The sequence below is a fragment of the Sesamum indicum genome, unplaced genomic scaffold (assembly GCF_000512975.1).
Source record: "Sesamum indicum cultivar Zhongzhi No. 13 unplaced genomic scaffold, S_indicum_v1.0 scaffold00268, whole genome shotgun sequence".
NCBI classification, from domain to species: domain Eukaryota; kingdom Viridiplantae; phylum Streptophyta; class Magnoliopsida; order Lamiales; family Pedaliaceae; genus Sesamum; species Sesamum indicum.
The window spans coordinates 1-12643 of NW_011628162.1; the positions used below are offsets into that span (position 1 = coordinate 1).

Genomic DNA, 12643 nt, shown 5'->3' on the forward strand with positions numbered 1-12643 from the left:
GTGAATGGAAACAAGCCTCAGAAGAAGAAACTTGTCAGCAAGATTGCATCCTTCCAACAGTATATTCCACATGATTTTGATGCAAGTGACCATGGAACCTCAAGTTTCCCTGTGTCTGCTGTGCATCGCATTGGGATTTTAGATATTAGGATTCTTAACACAGATAGGCATGCGGGTAATCTTTTAGTTAGGAAACTTGATGATGCAGGGAGATTTGATCAAGTGGAACTGATCCCCATTGATCATGGCCTTTGCTTGCCTGAGAGTCTGGAAGATCCGTATTTTGAGTGGATTCATTGGCCTCAGGCTTCCATCCCTTTCTCGGACGACGAACTTGCATACATAGCAAATCTTGACCCGACTCGTGATTCAGAGATGCTTCGAAGTGAGCTCCCAATGATTCGAGAAGCTTGCTTGCGCGTCTTGTTCGTCTGCACAATTTTCCTTAAGGAAGCTGCTGCATATGGGCTGTGTCTTGCTGAGATTGGACAGATGATGAGTAGGGAGTTTCGCAGTGGTGACGAGGAGCCCAGTGAGCTTGAGCTTATATGCATCGAGGCAAGAAGACTTGTAGCTGAGGAAATGTTCTCTCCCAAGGGTGAAGCAGACTTTGATGAGTTTCAATTCGACATTGATTGTGAAGATGGTGGGCGTGAGCCTAACCCATCTGAAGGCTTGGTGGCAACACCGTTCCATTTTGGATTTGGAAGTGTTAATGGCCGTAATCCACTTTCTAAACTAGAAGAATGCATTGAGGAGGAAGAAGAGGAAGGTGAAGGAGAAGAGAAGGGTTTAGTTAGTCTTCCAACTCTAGCTAAGGGTCCAAGTATTTCTAAGCTTTCTATGTCACTGAAAAATACGAGTCTAGGTGGGAAGAACCAGAAGTTCCCAAAGTTTGCAGGAGCCAAACCAGACAATGGCTATCTTGCTAGTTCATCATCTGGCCACATCAGTGCAAACGAGCAGCTCCCGGCAAGTGTCAGCTTTGTGAAGCTAGCAGACATGAACGAGGAAGAATGGGGACTGTTTTTGGAGAAATTCCAAGAGCTTCTTCATCCGGCCTTTGCCGAGCGAAAGTGTATCACACTCGGCCAGAGGCAGAGACAGAGGCTTGGGACTTCTTGCCAGTTTTGAGAGTTGAGGTATGACTACCATATGTTGCTGTGATAGATGAAAAGAATAAGACTGAGCTCGTTGAGCTGAGGGACATAGGGTAGATTTGGTTTGTGAGTTCTCCCTGAAGTCATACTAGGAGTAAGAGGCTGCGATTTGTACATATTCTTTGGATGCAGCTGAATGAAAAGGCTGAGTAGAATTGGTTGTATTTTCTTGTTTGAGATGTTAAAAATGTTTGTTCTCTGTTTGATGGACGTTGCTGGATGAAGTGTATTATCCGTGGCAAGTCATTGGCTCTCTGGTTTCTGTTTTTCTGTCTTTGCATTCCACCGTGAGCTGCACGCAGTTGTGTGTTTTTTTTCACAATCTGCTTCTCCATGAATATATATGGTCAGTGCTCATTTTCTCTTCCTTGTAGTTGATTGCACTAACTACAGTTTTCATCTGGTGGAACTTTTCAGAGAACTAGCATGTGATTCTGTTTTATTTCAATAAAATTGTTATACTACAATAATAAAATAAATTTATATATGAAATGAATTAACTAAAACTTAATATGTACTTTATAAATAAAAGATATTATTTTTTATGAAGCAAAAGCATACAGTTAAAAACTTAATATGCCTCGCAGGTGTTTTTTCTTTTTTCTTTTTGGTTTGGAGCTTGTGTTCCTATTGGTACGAATTCCATGTTGTGGACAAGATCTCGCCTTTTCATCATCTTAATCACATCACAATATCAATTCCATCAATACTTTGATATTATAAATAAAACCATCATCAAGAAAATGACAATCCTTTCAATTTATAGGATCTATCCTATGTAAATTAAGAATACCTGTTTAACATAATATAAGTAATTTTTGCTAGCTAGGTTGATGCAGCTTATATCAAACATGTCTCCATGGCCTTTCTGCTAGATTCACACACTCCTCATACCTAAAACAACCAACAAGATGATCTATGGTCATCCCTGCTGCTTGCATGAATGAATACACGATAACAGGCCCCACGAACCGGAACCCTCGCCTCACCAGATCCTTGCTGATCGCTTCCGCCTTTGGACTCCTCAGTGGGACATTTCTTGGATGCCTAAACTTGTTGATCATCGGCTTGAAACTCACATATTCCCACATATAGCTACCGAATGATCCATATTCTCTCGCAACCTGCCATGCTAAAGCAAACTTCATCAATATATAGAACATAAAATTACAACAGAAATACATCCACTTGCCTTTGTTATGCATTTTGCATTGTCGACGATGCACCTAGCTCTGGTTTCCGCCAATGTTAGTTCTTTGTTCGAGGCTATCTCAGAGATCTCTTTTTCGCCCATTTTGGCCACATTCTTGGGATCAAAACCAGCAAAAGCTTGTCTGTATGATCTTACGTAGTTTAAATTTGTGTGTAAAGTTACAGTAAAATCGATCATTTTCGTTTCTTGAAGTATGTGCATGAAATCTAACCTGAGAAGTTGTCTTCTTTTCAGGATTTCAGTCCAGTTGAAATCCATAAGCAGTCCACACATTGCAAGCAGCTCAAACAACTGACTGTTAATGCACAGTATACATTTGCAGAACATTTTCACACTTTTGGGATCAATGAGGAGATGTATTTGTATTCAGTTCTTATGGATACGGTAACTTACTTGTCATCGTAAACTGGTGCTCCCCAGCATTCGTCATGGAATTGTACGTATACTTTATCTGTTAACCCGTCCCAATTAGTTTCTTCAAAACTAATTTAAATGGATGAGAACATTTATGAATTGATTTTTGGATTATGATTCAATAAAAGTATTTAATTCCGCAAATATAATGCCTGAATGTATCAAATACTACAGTGTAAACTATGTCATACACCCTTATTACATATTTCTGTTGGAGCATGCATGGAATAGATTTTATAACCTACTGGAACTAATGTATATTATATATTGATCATTCAAACTCCAAAACATCATTATATATTCGTGCAAAATTAAATTTTATCAAGGCCAAAAATAAGTCCTACCCTGTGACATTGACAGACAAGAATACTAATCTTGACAGGAAGTAGTTAGCATAAAGCATTCTATAAATTGATGATCATGGAGCAACAAATGTTCGTGAAAATAACATTTTTAAGTATCATAATACAACAATTCTGGATTCCATTTCTGATACTATTCTTTGATATTTTGATCGATAAGAACATGAATCAAGAATTAATCCCATGATTTTCGACTCGGACTATAGCTAACTTACCACTGTTTTTCGTAATCCAGTTGCATCTCCTCGTACCCTCCTGACAAGAATCATTTGAACTACTGTGCTCAACAGCTTTGGGGTCTCTTCTCTGCATCGGTGCTATCAACTGTACGGTGAACGATATTTTCTGATCGAGCGGGGTGGAAGGATCAGTTAACGAAGAATCAGTCGAGTTCTGAGACAAAGATAATGATAATGAAGAGAGCGAAAGAGGCGAGCAAGTTCTCTGCAGGCCAATAGGGTAAATTTTCTTGCGGTTTTTGGAGAAGAAGTTATAAGTATGTTGCTTCTCATTTTCCCTGGAAATGTTTTTGCTCTTGTCCAGGGCCTGTTTCTTGGTGTACTGTTTGGACATGCTGGAGAAGTTGGAAAATGTTAGCTACCTTAATTAGGAATTTAGGACATAAGTGAAGAAGTCAAGAGATTTTATAACATGGGGTTTCTAAAAAGAGAATCTGTCAAATGGTTTGGTGGGAGTAATGTGGATTTCATAACTCATATTCCTTTGTCTGTACTTAGTTTTTAAGCAAGAGTGTAATAAGCATGTTGGACTTGTAAAATAGTTGTGGATAATGACACTTGAATTTCAAGAATTATCTATTCCTCAGACAGCAGGAAGATTCTTGTTCTGGAAATATTTAACCTATGTGACACAAGCAGTAGGTTGTCTGAAAAGAAAAGCAATAATTTAAATCTAGTTTGAACACCTACTACACGGCATTGTTAACAACATTAAAGATTAATAGTGAAGTATTCTTATCCAAGAATATATATAAATAATGAAAGTATTACAAGAACATATATTTTTACAATCAGCACTTTAATTAGTTGAAGTGTTTTGTCTCAGTGAATTGCAACCGGATCCTATCTGATATATCTTAAACTTAAGTCCCACTCATATGGGATGAAGATCAATGAGGCAAACCCTTTGCTTGCAAAGACAAAGATGCATCATCTATATATCTTTCTTTGACTAGAGACTTTTGTTCTTAAATTATGGATCAAAATAGTATTATACTAACTAATTTTCTTAGGACAAAATAGTTCTTGCAATAAACAAGGCAGAATCAAATATTGTTTGAGGAGAACTGAATGCCAATGAAAATTATTGTAAAGCAAAGCACAATTATTGTATGAAGCCGTTTGTTGAACTAAACTATGGTCAACAAAAGCTTTTCAATGTATTAAGTTGGGCTAATTCTTGGACAAGATTATCTAAATCATTGCTGGAACTCCCACCAATCCTAACTGCCTCCAAAGCCTTGTTTCTCAATTCCTTTGCTCTAATCCTCTTCACCATGTCCCCACGCGCATTGATTCACTGATCTACTGAGCCAACTCATTCGCATAGGGCACGGTTTCTCCACCCTCACACACTTGGGCCGCAATGCCCTTGTAGTACACCAATAGCTTTGCGTCAACATATTGGTCCACCCCAATATCATCACTCCTGCTGCGATAGCTTCCTATACCGAGTTCCATTCACAATGACCCAAGAGCCCACCGACAACTCGATGACTCAGTATCGACATTTGTGGGGCCCATCCCTTAATTAGGAGGCCTTGACCCACAACCCAATCCTCAGAGCCACCAGGGGCTAACCCATACCCGTCAGCCACTTGTTGGATCGTGAAAGATCTTGCGGCCCAAATGAACCGAACTCCACTCTCTTCAAGTCTAAGAGTCAGTGCCTCTTTTGATTCCCAAAACAAACGTGCAAAACATAGTCATCATCGAACCAATCAAGCCATGAAAAGACCTCACTACTTACACGAAACCTCTCCTCACCAGAACCTGATTCATTAGGCTCCCTCAACAAATGGAGCGGCCCAACGCTGAACACACGTGGATGGCCCATTTCTTACTCAAATGCTCCAAGAACTGACCCTCTAAAGCCTCAAAAGTGTTGAAAACAGAAGCCCAACTCAACCTATTTGCAGCCATGCCAGCTTTCACCACCTCAAAACTTGGATCCCCTCCTCCTACCTCCCTGTAGAGGCAAAAAAGGGAAGGAGCCTGCTCCCAAGTTGAACTCGAAGCCCCAAGTAAATCTTGAAACTCCAGTTCACTCTCAGGTTTTACGCTCTCAGCATCACCATCCCATAGACTGTTAGAAATAGCAGTATAAAAAGGCCCAGAACAGTAAAAAGCAATCCAGGGAATCCCAAGCTGATCAGCCAAGTGATGAGTCCACCTAAGAAAGAAATCAGACAGGATTGCGGCAGGAGGGTTGCTGTGAGACTTGAACTAATGGATTATCTCTCCTTGGAGCTTGCTCAGAGCATTTATCATAGGTATGTTGCCATGGTTGCCAAGATCCTTCAGCTTCTCCACTCCAGGAGGGATTGAATGGTGGGATGGAAACGGGAAAACCAGTGTTTGGATAGAGGGATTGGCTGCAAGAATCGGGTTCAAATCAAACATAATGCTTGGATTCGCAGTTTTTAGTGGAGATATAGAGAAAAAAAAAAAAAAAGATAAATAAGTGTGTTAGATATAGTATGTATGTTTGGATTTGTTTTTGAAAATAATTTAAAATAAGTATTATATGTTTAATGTTGTGTTTTGGGAGACAAAAATTACTTTTCATCGTCAAATCATGTATTTTTTTATATATTTATGAATGTATGTGTATATAAATATATATGTACGTTTTTATGCTAAAACAATTAAAAATAAGGTGTTTTTAAATGATTGCAAACATTGGGTATGTTTTGACTTATCTTAAAAATAAATTGAAAATGAAAACAAAAATAGTGCAAAAGTTTCTGGGAGTGACTAAAATGGTTATGGGTAATCAGCGGATTGAAAATTGGTAAGTTAAATGAAGAAGGGGTAGCATATGACCTTAAGCTGGATAAAGAAAGATCAAGACATGGAGTTGGTGTTTGCAGCTTGACATGGACGTCAAATTTCAAGAAAGCAATAATCTTATGTATGCGACGATAAGAAGTTTTGGCTTTGTTAAACATTGCAAAAGCAGAAGGGCACATGTATCTAGACTTTCGAGCCGTGTCATATTATTACAATTTTGGCGGGTTGAATTAGGACCATCAAGGCTTGGAGTTTATCTATGTTGGACGAATCCACCAGTATAGTTTTATCCTATCCAGATCCAAATCCTAAAAATAAAATAATGAATGTGTAGGCCCGAATCTGACCCGACCCAACCCAACCCGATAAGTCTTAGACCCAAGCAACTTCTGCCAGATCCAATTTTTCATGTTAGGTCCGAATTCAACTCGATTTTTATTTATTTTTTAAAAAATATTTAATAATAAAATAAACTCATTCCATTCCAATGGAGTTCATCCATCTCAAACACCGGCAACTACTCACGGTTGCTTGGCCCATGCCACAAAAGGCCTCGTCCACAAATGACTCCTCAAGAACCACTCATAAGTTTTTCACTAAGAAAATTAATTTCCAGGAAACTTTTAATCGAGAGCAAGAGAGAAGAGCAAAAATCACAGGGGAAAACATTAATTTCAAAGAGAGAAGAGAAAGGCGGAGGAAGAAACTAAGAAGAGTGAATCATAGAAGAGTTGAAGAGGCGAGGAGTCGGGAAAGACTAGGGTTAAGGTTACAATAGAAAGAAACACATACGTATATAAAGCAATCGGGTCACGGGCAAATGGGTTTTCCGGGTAGAGAAAGTGGGCCAGGACTTAGAATCTGCCTACAGCCGTCCAGGAGAGTGGTCAAGAGGAATGGGCTTGGCCAGAATTATTTAGGATCATGGGCCATTCATTTTATCAATCTGGATTTGATTTGTAGAAACCCAGCCTAGACCCAAGAGCTGCAGACTAAAATCTCTGTATCAATGCATAATGTATAATCCAAGAAAATTGTCAAGAGTCTGTAAAAAAAGCATGAAACAAGCGCAAGGTGGCACTTGTTACATCAACAACCATTTTCCAGGAAATTTTATTGTCAAGAGCAAGACAAAAATGGGTCTAACATGGAACAAAAAGTCAAGGTTCGTGCTCTTCAAACCATAAATTAATTTCAAGTTTCATCAGTAAAAAAAGACTCATCAAGTTTCTGGGCAACTTCATTAGGACAATCCCGTGCTTATTCACCAAGAAATCTATCCTTATAAATAGCAAAGCCCATCAAGAACTTGACCAGTCCCAGTTCAGATTTCCAAGAATTGTATATATATAGAGATGGAGGAGAAGCGTAAGGAAGTGAAGAAGACGCGTCGGTACTTTTGGGTTTTGAAATCAATGGGATCTTGCTTTTATGCTTCTGGAGGTAAAGGTGAAGAAGATTATTATGGTGTGAAGAAGGCTGCTAAAACTGAGGATACTAATTATCCGCCAGCAATGATAGATGCAGCAAAGCATTTCTCTGCCAAAGTAAGATTAATTTGATGATGTTGCATCCACATGTATTATACCAAAATTCTCAGGTATTATATAATTGATTCAAAGTTGTGTGTTCAAATTTAGATCAGGATTAATCTTACTTACGTGCCTGCCTACAACAACTTCCATTTAAGTTTCCTTACCCCAAATCTATACTGAACAACTAGTAAGCTAGCCAATACCATTTTTCATCCCAACTCTTAGTATGAGTATACTTTTAGTCCTATAATTACAAAAAAAATTATTAATGATCTTATAAGTTAATAAAAAATAAATTAAATTTTATTAGTATTTTAACGAAAAAACAAGGTTGAGGAGCTAGTGATCATTATGGCATTTTCTCAAGATACTATGAAACAACGAAAAGTAAGAACTTTTGGTAACTTATGAGATTGTTTTAGGAAATAGTATTTTCAGTCTCATAAGTTACGATCATGCCACTTTTGGTCCTATTCGTTATGAGATTAGCACTTTTAGTCTCATAACATAAAAAAATTAGCACTTTTGGTCCTTATGCACTTTTCCATCTACAATTTAACGATGTAGGTCACATGCCTAGCACGTTGTCATTAAATATTTTTAGTCGGAGGATAAATTGACTATTTTTTCCAATAGTAGCATATGAGTGTTTTATTTGGCCTATTTGATTTACGCATGGAAGGCATGATTCTTTGGGTTGCTTATACTTGGCTTCAACTTATAGAAATATGGGAATGATAAAATTTAATTCTTATGCAAAAGAGATACACTATGTTTTTTGCTCTAATTTCCTTCAACATTTATTCCCCCCCACCCCCCAAATTTAGTTATATTTTTTTCCCAAAATGGGTCCCAAGCTAGAAAACCAACCAATTTTCTCTCCAACAAAAAATACTAACGGTCACATACTAGCCACGTGCGCTACACCGTTAAATTATAGACAAAAAAGTGGATAAGGACAAAAAATGTTAAATTTTTATAAGTTACGGGACTAAAAATACTAATATTATAATGAAAATAATAAAAAATGAAATGGGCCTAACTTATGGGACCAAAAATATTATTTATGAAAATTCTGTAATTAATGGGATTAAAAATATACTAACTCTGTGACACAAAAACTGTAGTTTCCTTGTATCCCCCAATCAAGAGCATATATTCGACAAATTATAACCTATAATTCATGATGGATTTTAAGGTACTGGAGAATTTATTGCTTTATGAAAGAGAAAAAAAATAAAGAGATTTCTAAAATGCTAAAATCAACCCCTCTGTCGAAACTTTTTCTAATTTTAGTTTTACTTATTCATCAAGCTCTTTTTATTTTTTAATTTCACTTGTTTGTTGAATTAAATTAAAAATAAATTTATACATGCAGATATATTTATATATTTACTTTAAAAAATATACAATTAATAAAATCAAAAGGGCTTATGAACTAAAACAAAAATATGGAATTAATATATATATATATATATATATATGATAATTATATAATGCTCAATTGTTCTTAGGTGGGTGATGCCTAGGACCCTTGTAATCTGCATTGAAGGCAACAAATCTAGCACGATAATCTTCTCTAGACACCAGAATTCTGTATGTTTTTTGCATTTTTGATTCCATGCCAATTTCTTTTCTTGTCTCCGCCTTCGTAGATTGGTGACTATCAAATGCCATCGTTCGCCCTCTGATACTATTTTTGCTCGTACCCGGTGTACCCTCAGGAGCAACCTATAAATGAAAACATATATATTATTACAAATCGAAAAACATATATATGCAACTTTATTACAACAATATATAAAACACCAAAACATTCGCAAATTGTAAAAGTAAACCCTAGCTTGCTATAACATGACTTGTAAGGAACAAAACTTTTCAAGATGTACTCGATGTGTTTGGAGACAATTCTCGTGTCCAATAGAGTTGCGAGCCCAGGCCGTGACACCGAGGGCCTAGAATCCCTAGTCCTTCATGGACGCAGTCATGGCATGATTAATGCCTTACTAGAAGAAATATGACAGTTTTCTTGTGGGACACAAGCAAATAATATTACAGAAGTACTAGATTAATTAATAAGCAAGCATATATACCTCTTTTCTTGAAGCAACATTAATGCTGAATTTTCGAGCTGGATAATAATCACCTCCACCTACAAATGTCCGAAACATAAACAGGCATGCACTAAGTAAAGTTAAACCCTAATTACTACTAGCTACACATTCAATAATAAATAAAGATTAAAAATTAAAAAAGAAAAGAAAAGAAAAATGAGAATACCTTGCTGAGTAACTAAGAATGCAGTAGAGAGCTTTCCAGCAACCAAAACACAGAGCAACAGAATTAACCCTGCAATTCTTGCACTCATGGTCACCATTTTTTCTTACAGTATATATGTCTGTTTCTGAAGCATTACCGAAAGAGAAATGTTCATCCAAACAAATGTGGGATTTATAGAAAGAGAGAATTTAGAGCACACAAGTCGAAGACATTATGGTCCAAATACATACATACAAGATTTTTGTACGTTCCCAAGTCAAAACTCAAGACTAGGGTCCCAATACACTATAAATATTATTAATTATTAACATTTATATATACGTACCTTCAATTTCACGTTTCACTAAAATAAAGGGGACCAAATTTCAGTGGCATCCAGTTCTATGATAGGTTGATTTTCATTAACATTTGTGTGAATCCATGTGTCAGTCAAGGGTAGTGGTACGTACTAGGACCTCGAGATTGTTGCAATTGCAGCGGAATTTGGAAAACCCTTCTTGTAATTCTTACATCGAATAGCGATTCATGAAAGTTGTTGCTCTAAGTTCTTGAAAGTTACATAAATATGATTGATTTTACTTTTATATATTGCACACAACGAGTTATATATTATAACAGCAACTTCTTAAATTTAGAAATTGCAGTTAAGAATAACAGTAATTACTTTATTTGAAAAAAAGGATTATTTATTCTAAATCTCATTGAAAAAACTTAAATTAATTAAAAATTATCACATGTCTTGCACGTGACCTAGTTAACTCAAAAAATTTTAAATTTTCTTTAGCTATTTTTGCTGATGAGGCATGAGAAACGTAAAGCAAAAAAAATACAATTATGGTCCTGTACCTATAAAGGGCGATATTTTGTCAGTCCAAATGTTGTTAGGAAACATGCTACATCACTTACCTGGCCGAGAAACTAATGTACCAAATTTATAAAAGGGGTTATGTGCCAAACATGTGCTGATTTCTCGCAACATTTGAACTTAGTGTGTTAATTTTTTTAAAATTTGTAATTATCAAATGCAAATTTAAAGTCAGAGAAGACCAAAAGTGCTACCACGCTGTACATAGGACTAAAATTATATATTTTATTTCTTTGATTTTTACTTGGTTATCCATAAGATAATAAGAGTGAAAACTCTATTTTAATCCATATTATAGATACTAGTCATTGTGGTACGTCATTTATATACGTGCATATAATAAATAATTTTTCACGCATTAAATATATTATATTAAAAGTAAAATCAGTACATTACATAAATAAAAAATAAAAATAAAATAATAATTTATCAATTAATGTAAATTTTGAAAATTTGAATAAGTTAGTAATTTTATCATGAAGGACATTTTTAACTTCACAAAAAATTAATACGGCGGTATCATTAACCACCGTTTATAAGTATGGAGGGACTTTTCTTTTTATATTAGTATATATAGATGAAATATTCCGATTTTGTGAAATAAGATTATAAAGTGGAGTTATAGTTTGGATTTGGAAAATGTAATTAATTCTTGAAAATTGTTATAATATTGCAATATTATACAAATTTTACAACAAAAATGTAATAATTGGGGAAAAAGTGAAGAGTGAGTTGATTGAAGTGATGTATTTATAACTAAACAATGAAGTAGAAGAATGATGGGAATGTGTAGTAGTAACGTGGGGTTGAAGATATGTGGGAAGTGTTTCGCGCCTGTCTGCCGTAGTCCTCATGCATTCTACATTGTTTCCTCAACTAACCTTAATTTTCTCGCTTTCTATCTCTAATTTTTTATTGCACAACTTCTGTCTCTGTGCGTGTAATTGTTGTTTGTCTGCATTGAAAGTGAATGTTGGGGTTTTCTAGCTAGGGTTTCCTCATTCATACCAAGAAACCTCATCAATATACATGATCATCATGATGAGATGGATATTGAATACTCAGATTAATTCATGTACAGAATTTGGATCCGTACTATATATGCCTTAGGGCTGCCTACAAACCTACTACATGTTCCCTCTACCCCCATGCATATATATAGAGAGAGAGAGAGAGTGTGTATATGTGTTTAAAAAATAAAATAAACAAAGGATTTATTACTTTAAAAAAAAAAAAGAAAGAAAATCACACCCACTAATTGTCAACCAATTGAAACGCCGTCGAACATCTGAAATTAATTAATTTGGGGATGTTTAAAATATTAGTGAAATTAAGAAATATAATTAGACTATTATATAGCTTCCTTAATTAGAAAAAACAAATGTGTGGTGATTATTTTATAATTGTAATGAGTTATAAGAATTGTAGCAAATAAAGACCGACATTAGCATCGAAGCAAGTGATTCACGTAACATGGCCAACTCACTACTGCATTCAATCACTCACAAATTAACCATCGACATTAAACCAATATTTTGTTTTTGAGAGACTGAAATTATATTATAAATTTCAATTATCAACAATTCATATATATATATGATAAATTATCTATATAAGTTGTAAATCATTAATCAGTAACTAATGTAATTAAATATAGATTTTAATTATCAATAATTTATATATGATAATTACCTATATCAGATATGAAAAACTAATCATAGTATGACAACAGATTGGTAATTATTACTATTAAAAATAGATTAATACCCATATATTGACAGA

The 12643-nt window shown here is 35.4% G+C and overlaps 4 protein-coding genes across 5 annotated transcripts; 1 reads left to right on the forward strand and 3 right to left on the reverse strand.

The window, feature by feature from the left end:
- Positions 1-3: 3 nt before the first annotated feature.
- LOC105179996 (phosphatidylinositol 4-kinase gamma 5-like) lies at positions 4-1467 on the forward strand (the record flags this gene model as incomplete). Its single annotated transcript, XM_011103657.2, has 1 exon — positions 4-1467. A coding segment is annotated over one exon (1131 nt), but the record flags the coding sequence as incomplete, so codon positions are not given.
- A 283-nt stretch (positions 1468-1750) lies between these two features.
- Positions 1751-3953, reverse strand: LOC105179994 (DNA-3-methyladenine glycosylase-like). Of its 2 annotated transcripts, XM_020691513.1 has the most exons (6): positions 3365-3953; positions 2767-2824; positions 2585-2668; positions 2353-2494; positions 2150-2284; positions 1751-2054 (listed from the first exon to the last, which is right to left on the reverse strand). In XM_020691513.1, exons 1-6 carry the CDS (start codon positions 3720-3722, stop codon positions 2049-2051), a joined length of 783 nt encoding a protein of 260 aa, XP_020547172.1. In that variant the 5' UTR covers positions 3723-3953; the 3' UTR covers positions 1751-2048. The 2 variants fall into 2 exon arrangements, with proteins under 2 accessions (XP_020547172.1, XP_011101955.1); XM_011103653.2 differs by having other exon boundaries at positions 1991-2284; positions 3365-3952.
- An 880-nt stretch (positions 3954-4833) lies between these two features.
- On the reverse strand, positions 4834-5791 carry LOC105179997 (UDP-glycosyltransferase 89A2-like). Its single transcript, XM_011103658.1, has 3 exons — positions 5616-5791; positions 5254-5474; positions 4834-5060 (listed from the first exon to the last, which is right to left on the reverse strand). The coding sequence occupies exons 1-3, from the start codon at positions 5789-5791 to the stop codon at positions 4834-4836; spliced, it is 624 nt and encodes a 207-aa protein (XP_011101960.1).
- Positions 5792-9198: 3407 nt separating this feature from the next.
- LOC105179998 (root meristem growth factor 2-like) lies at positions 9199-10151 on the reverse strand. The gene is made up of 3 exons (XM_011103659.2): positions 9997-10151; positions 9810-9868; positions 9199-9447 (listed from the first exon to the last, which is right to left on the reverse strand). The coding sequence occupies exons 1-3, from the start codon at positions 10091-10093 to the stop codon at positions 9217-9219; spliced, it is 387 nt and encodes a 128-aa protein (XP_011101961.1). The 5' UTR covers positions 10094-10151; the 3' UTR covers positions 9199-9216.
- Positions 10152-12643: the final 2492 nt, after the last annotated feature.

What these genes read in the sequence shown, in the direction of transcription:
- LOC105179994 (XM_011103653.2), bottom strand. Translation starts at nt 3,722, where the DNA reads ATGTCCAAACAGTACACCAAGAAACAGGCCCTGGACAAGAGCAAAAAC. An exon ending in CTGGATTACGAAAAACAGTG is followed by an intron (nt 2,825 to 3,364) that starts GTAAGTTAGCTA and finishes ACGGGTTAACAG; the next exon opens with ATAAAGTATACGTACAATTC. An exon ending in GCACCAGTTTACGATGACAA is followed by an intron (nt 2,669 to 2,766) that starts GTAAGTTACCGT and finishes GTGCATTAACAG; the next exon opens with TCAGTTGTTTGAGCTGCTTG.
- LOC105179998 (XM_011103659.2), bottom strand. Translation starts at nt 10,093, where the DNA reads ATGGTGACCATGAGTGCAAGAATTGCAGGGTTAATTCTGTTGCTCTGT. An exon ending in ATTCTTAGTTACTCAGCAAG is followed by an intron (nt 9,869 to 9,996) that starts GTATTCTCATTT and finishes GGACATTTGTAG; the next exon opens with GTGGAGGTGATTATTATCCA. An exon ending in ATGTTGCTTCAAGAAAAGAG is followed by an intron (nt 9,448 to 9,809) that starts GTATATATGCTT and finishes TTTCATTTATAG; the next exon opens with GTTGCTCCTGAGGGTACACC.
- LOC105179997 (XM_011103658.1), bottom strand. Translation starts at nt 5,791, where the DNA reads ATGTTTGATTTGAACCCGATTCTTGCAGCCAATCCCTCTATCCAAACA. An exon ending in CAAGGAGAGATAATCCATTA is followed by an intron (nt 5,475 to 5,615) that starts GTTCAAGTCTCA and finishes TATTTCTAACAG; the next exon opens with TCTATGGGATGGTGATGCTG. An exon ending in CACTTTTGAGGCTTTAGAGG is followed by an intron (nt 5,061 to 5,253) that starts GTCAGTTCTTGG and finishes GGGAATCAAAAG; the next exon opens with AGGCACTGACTCTTAGACTT.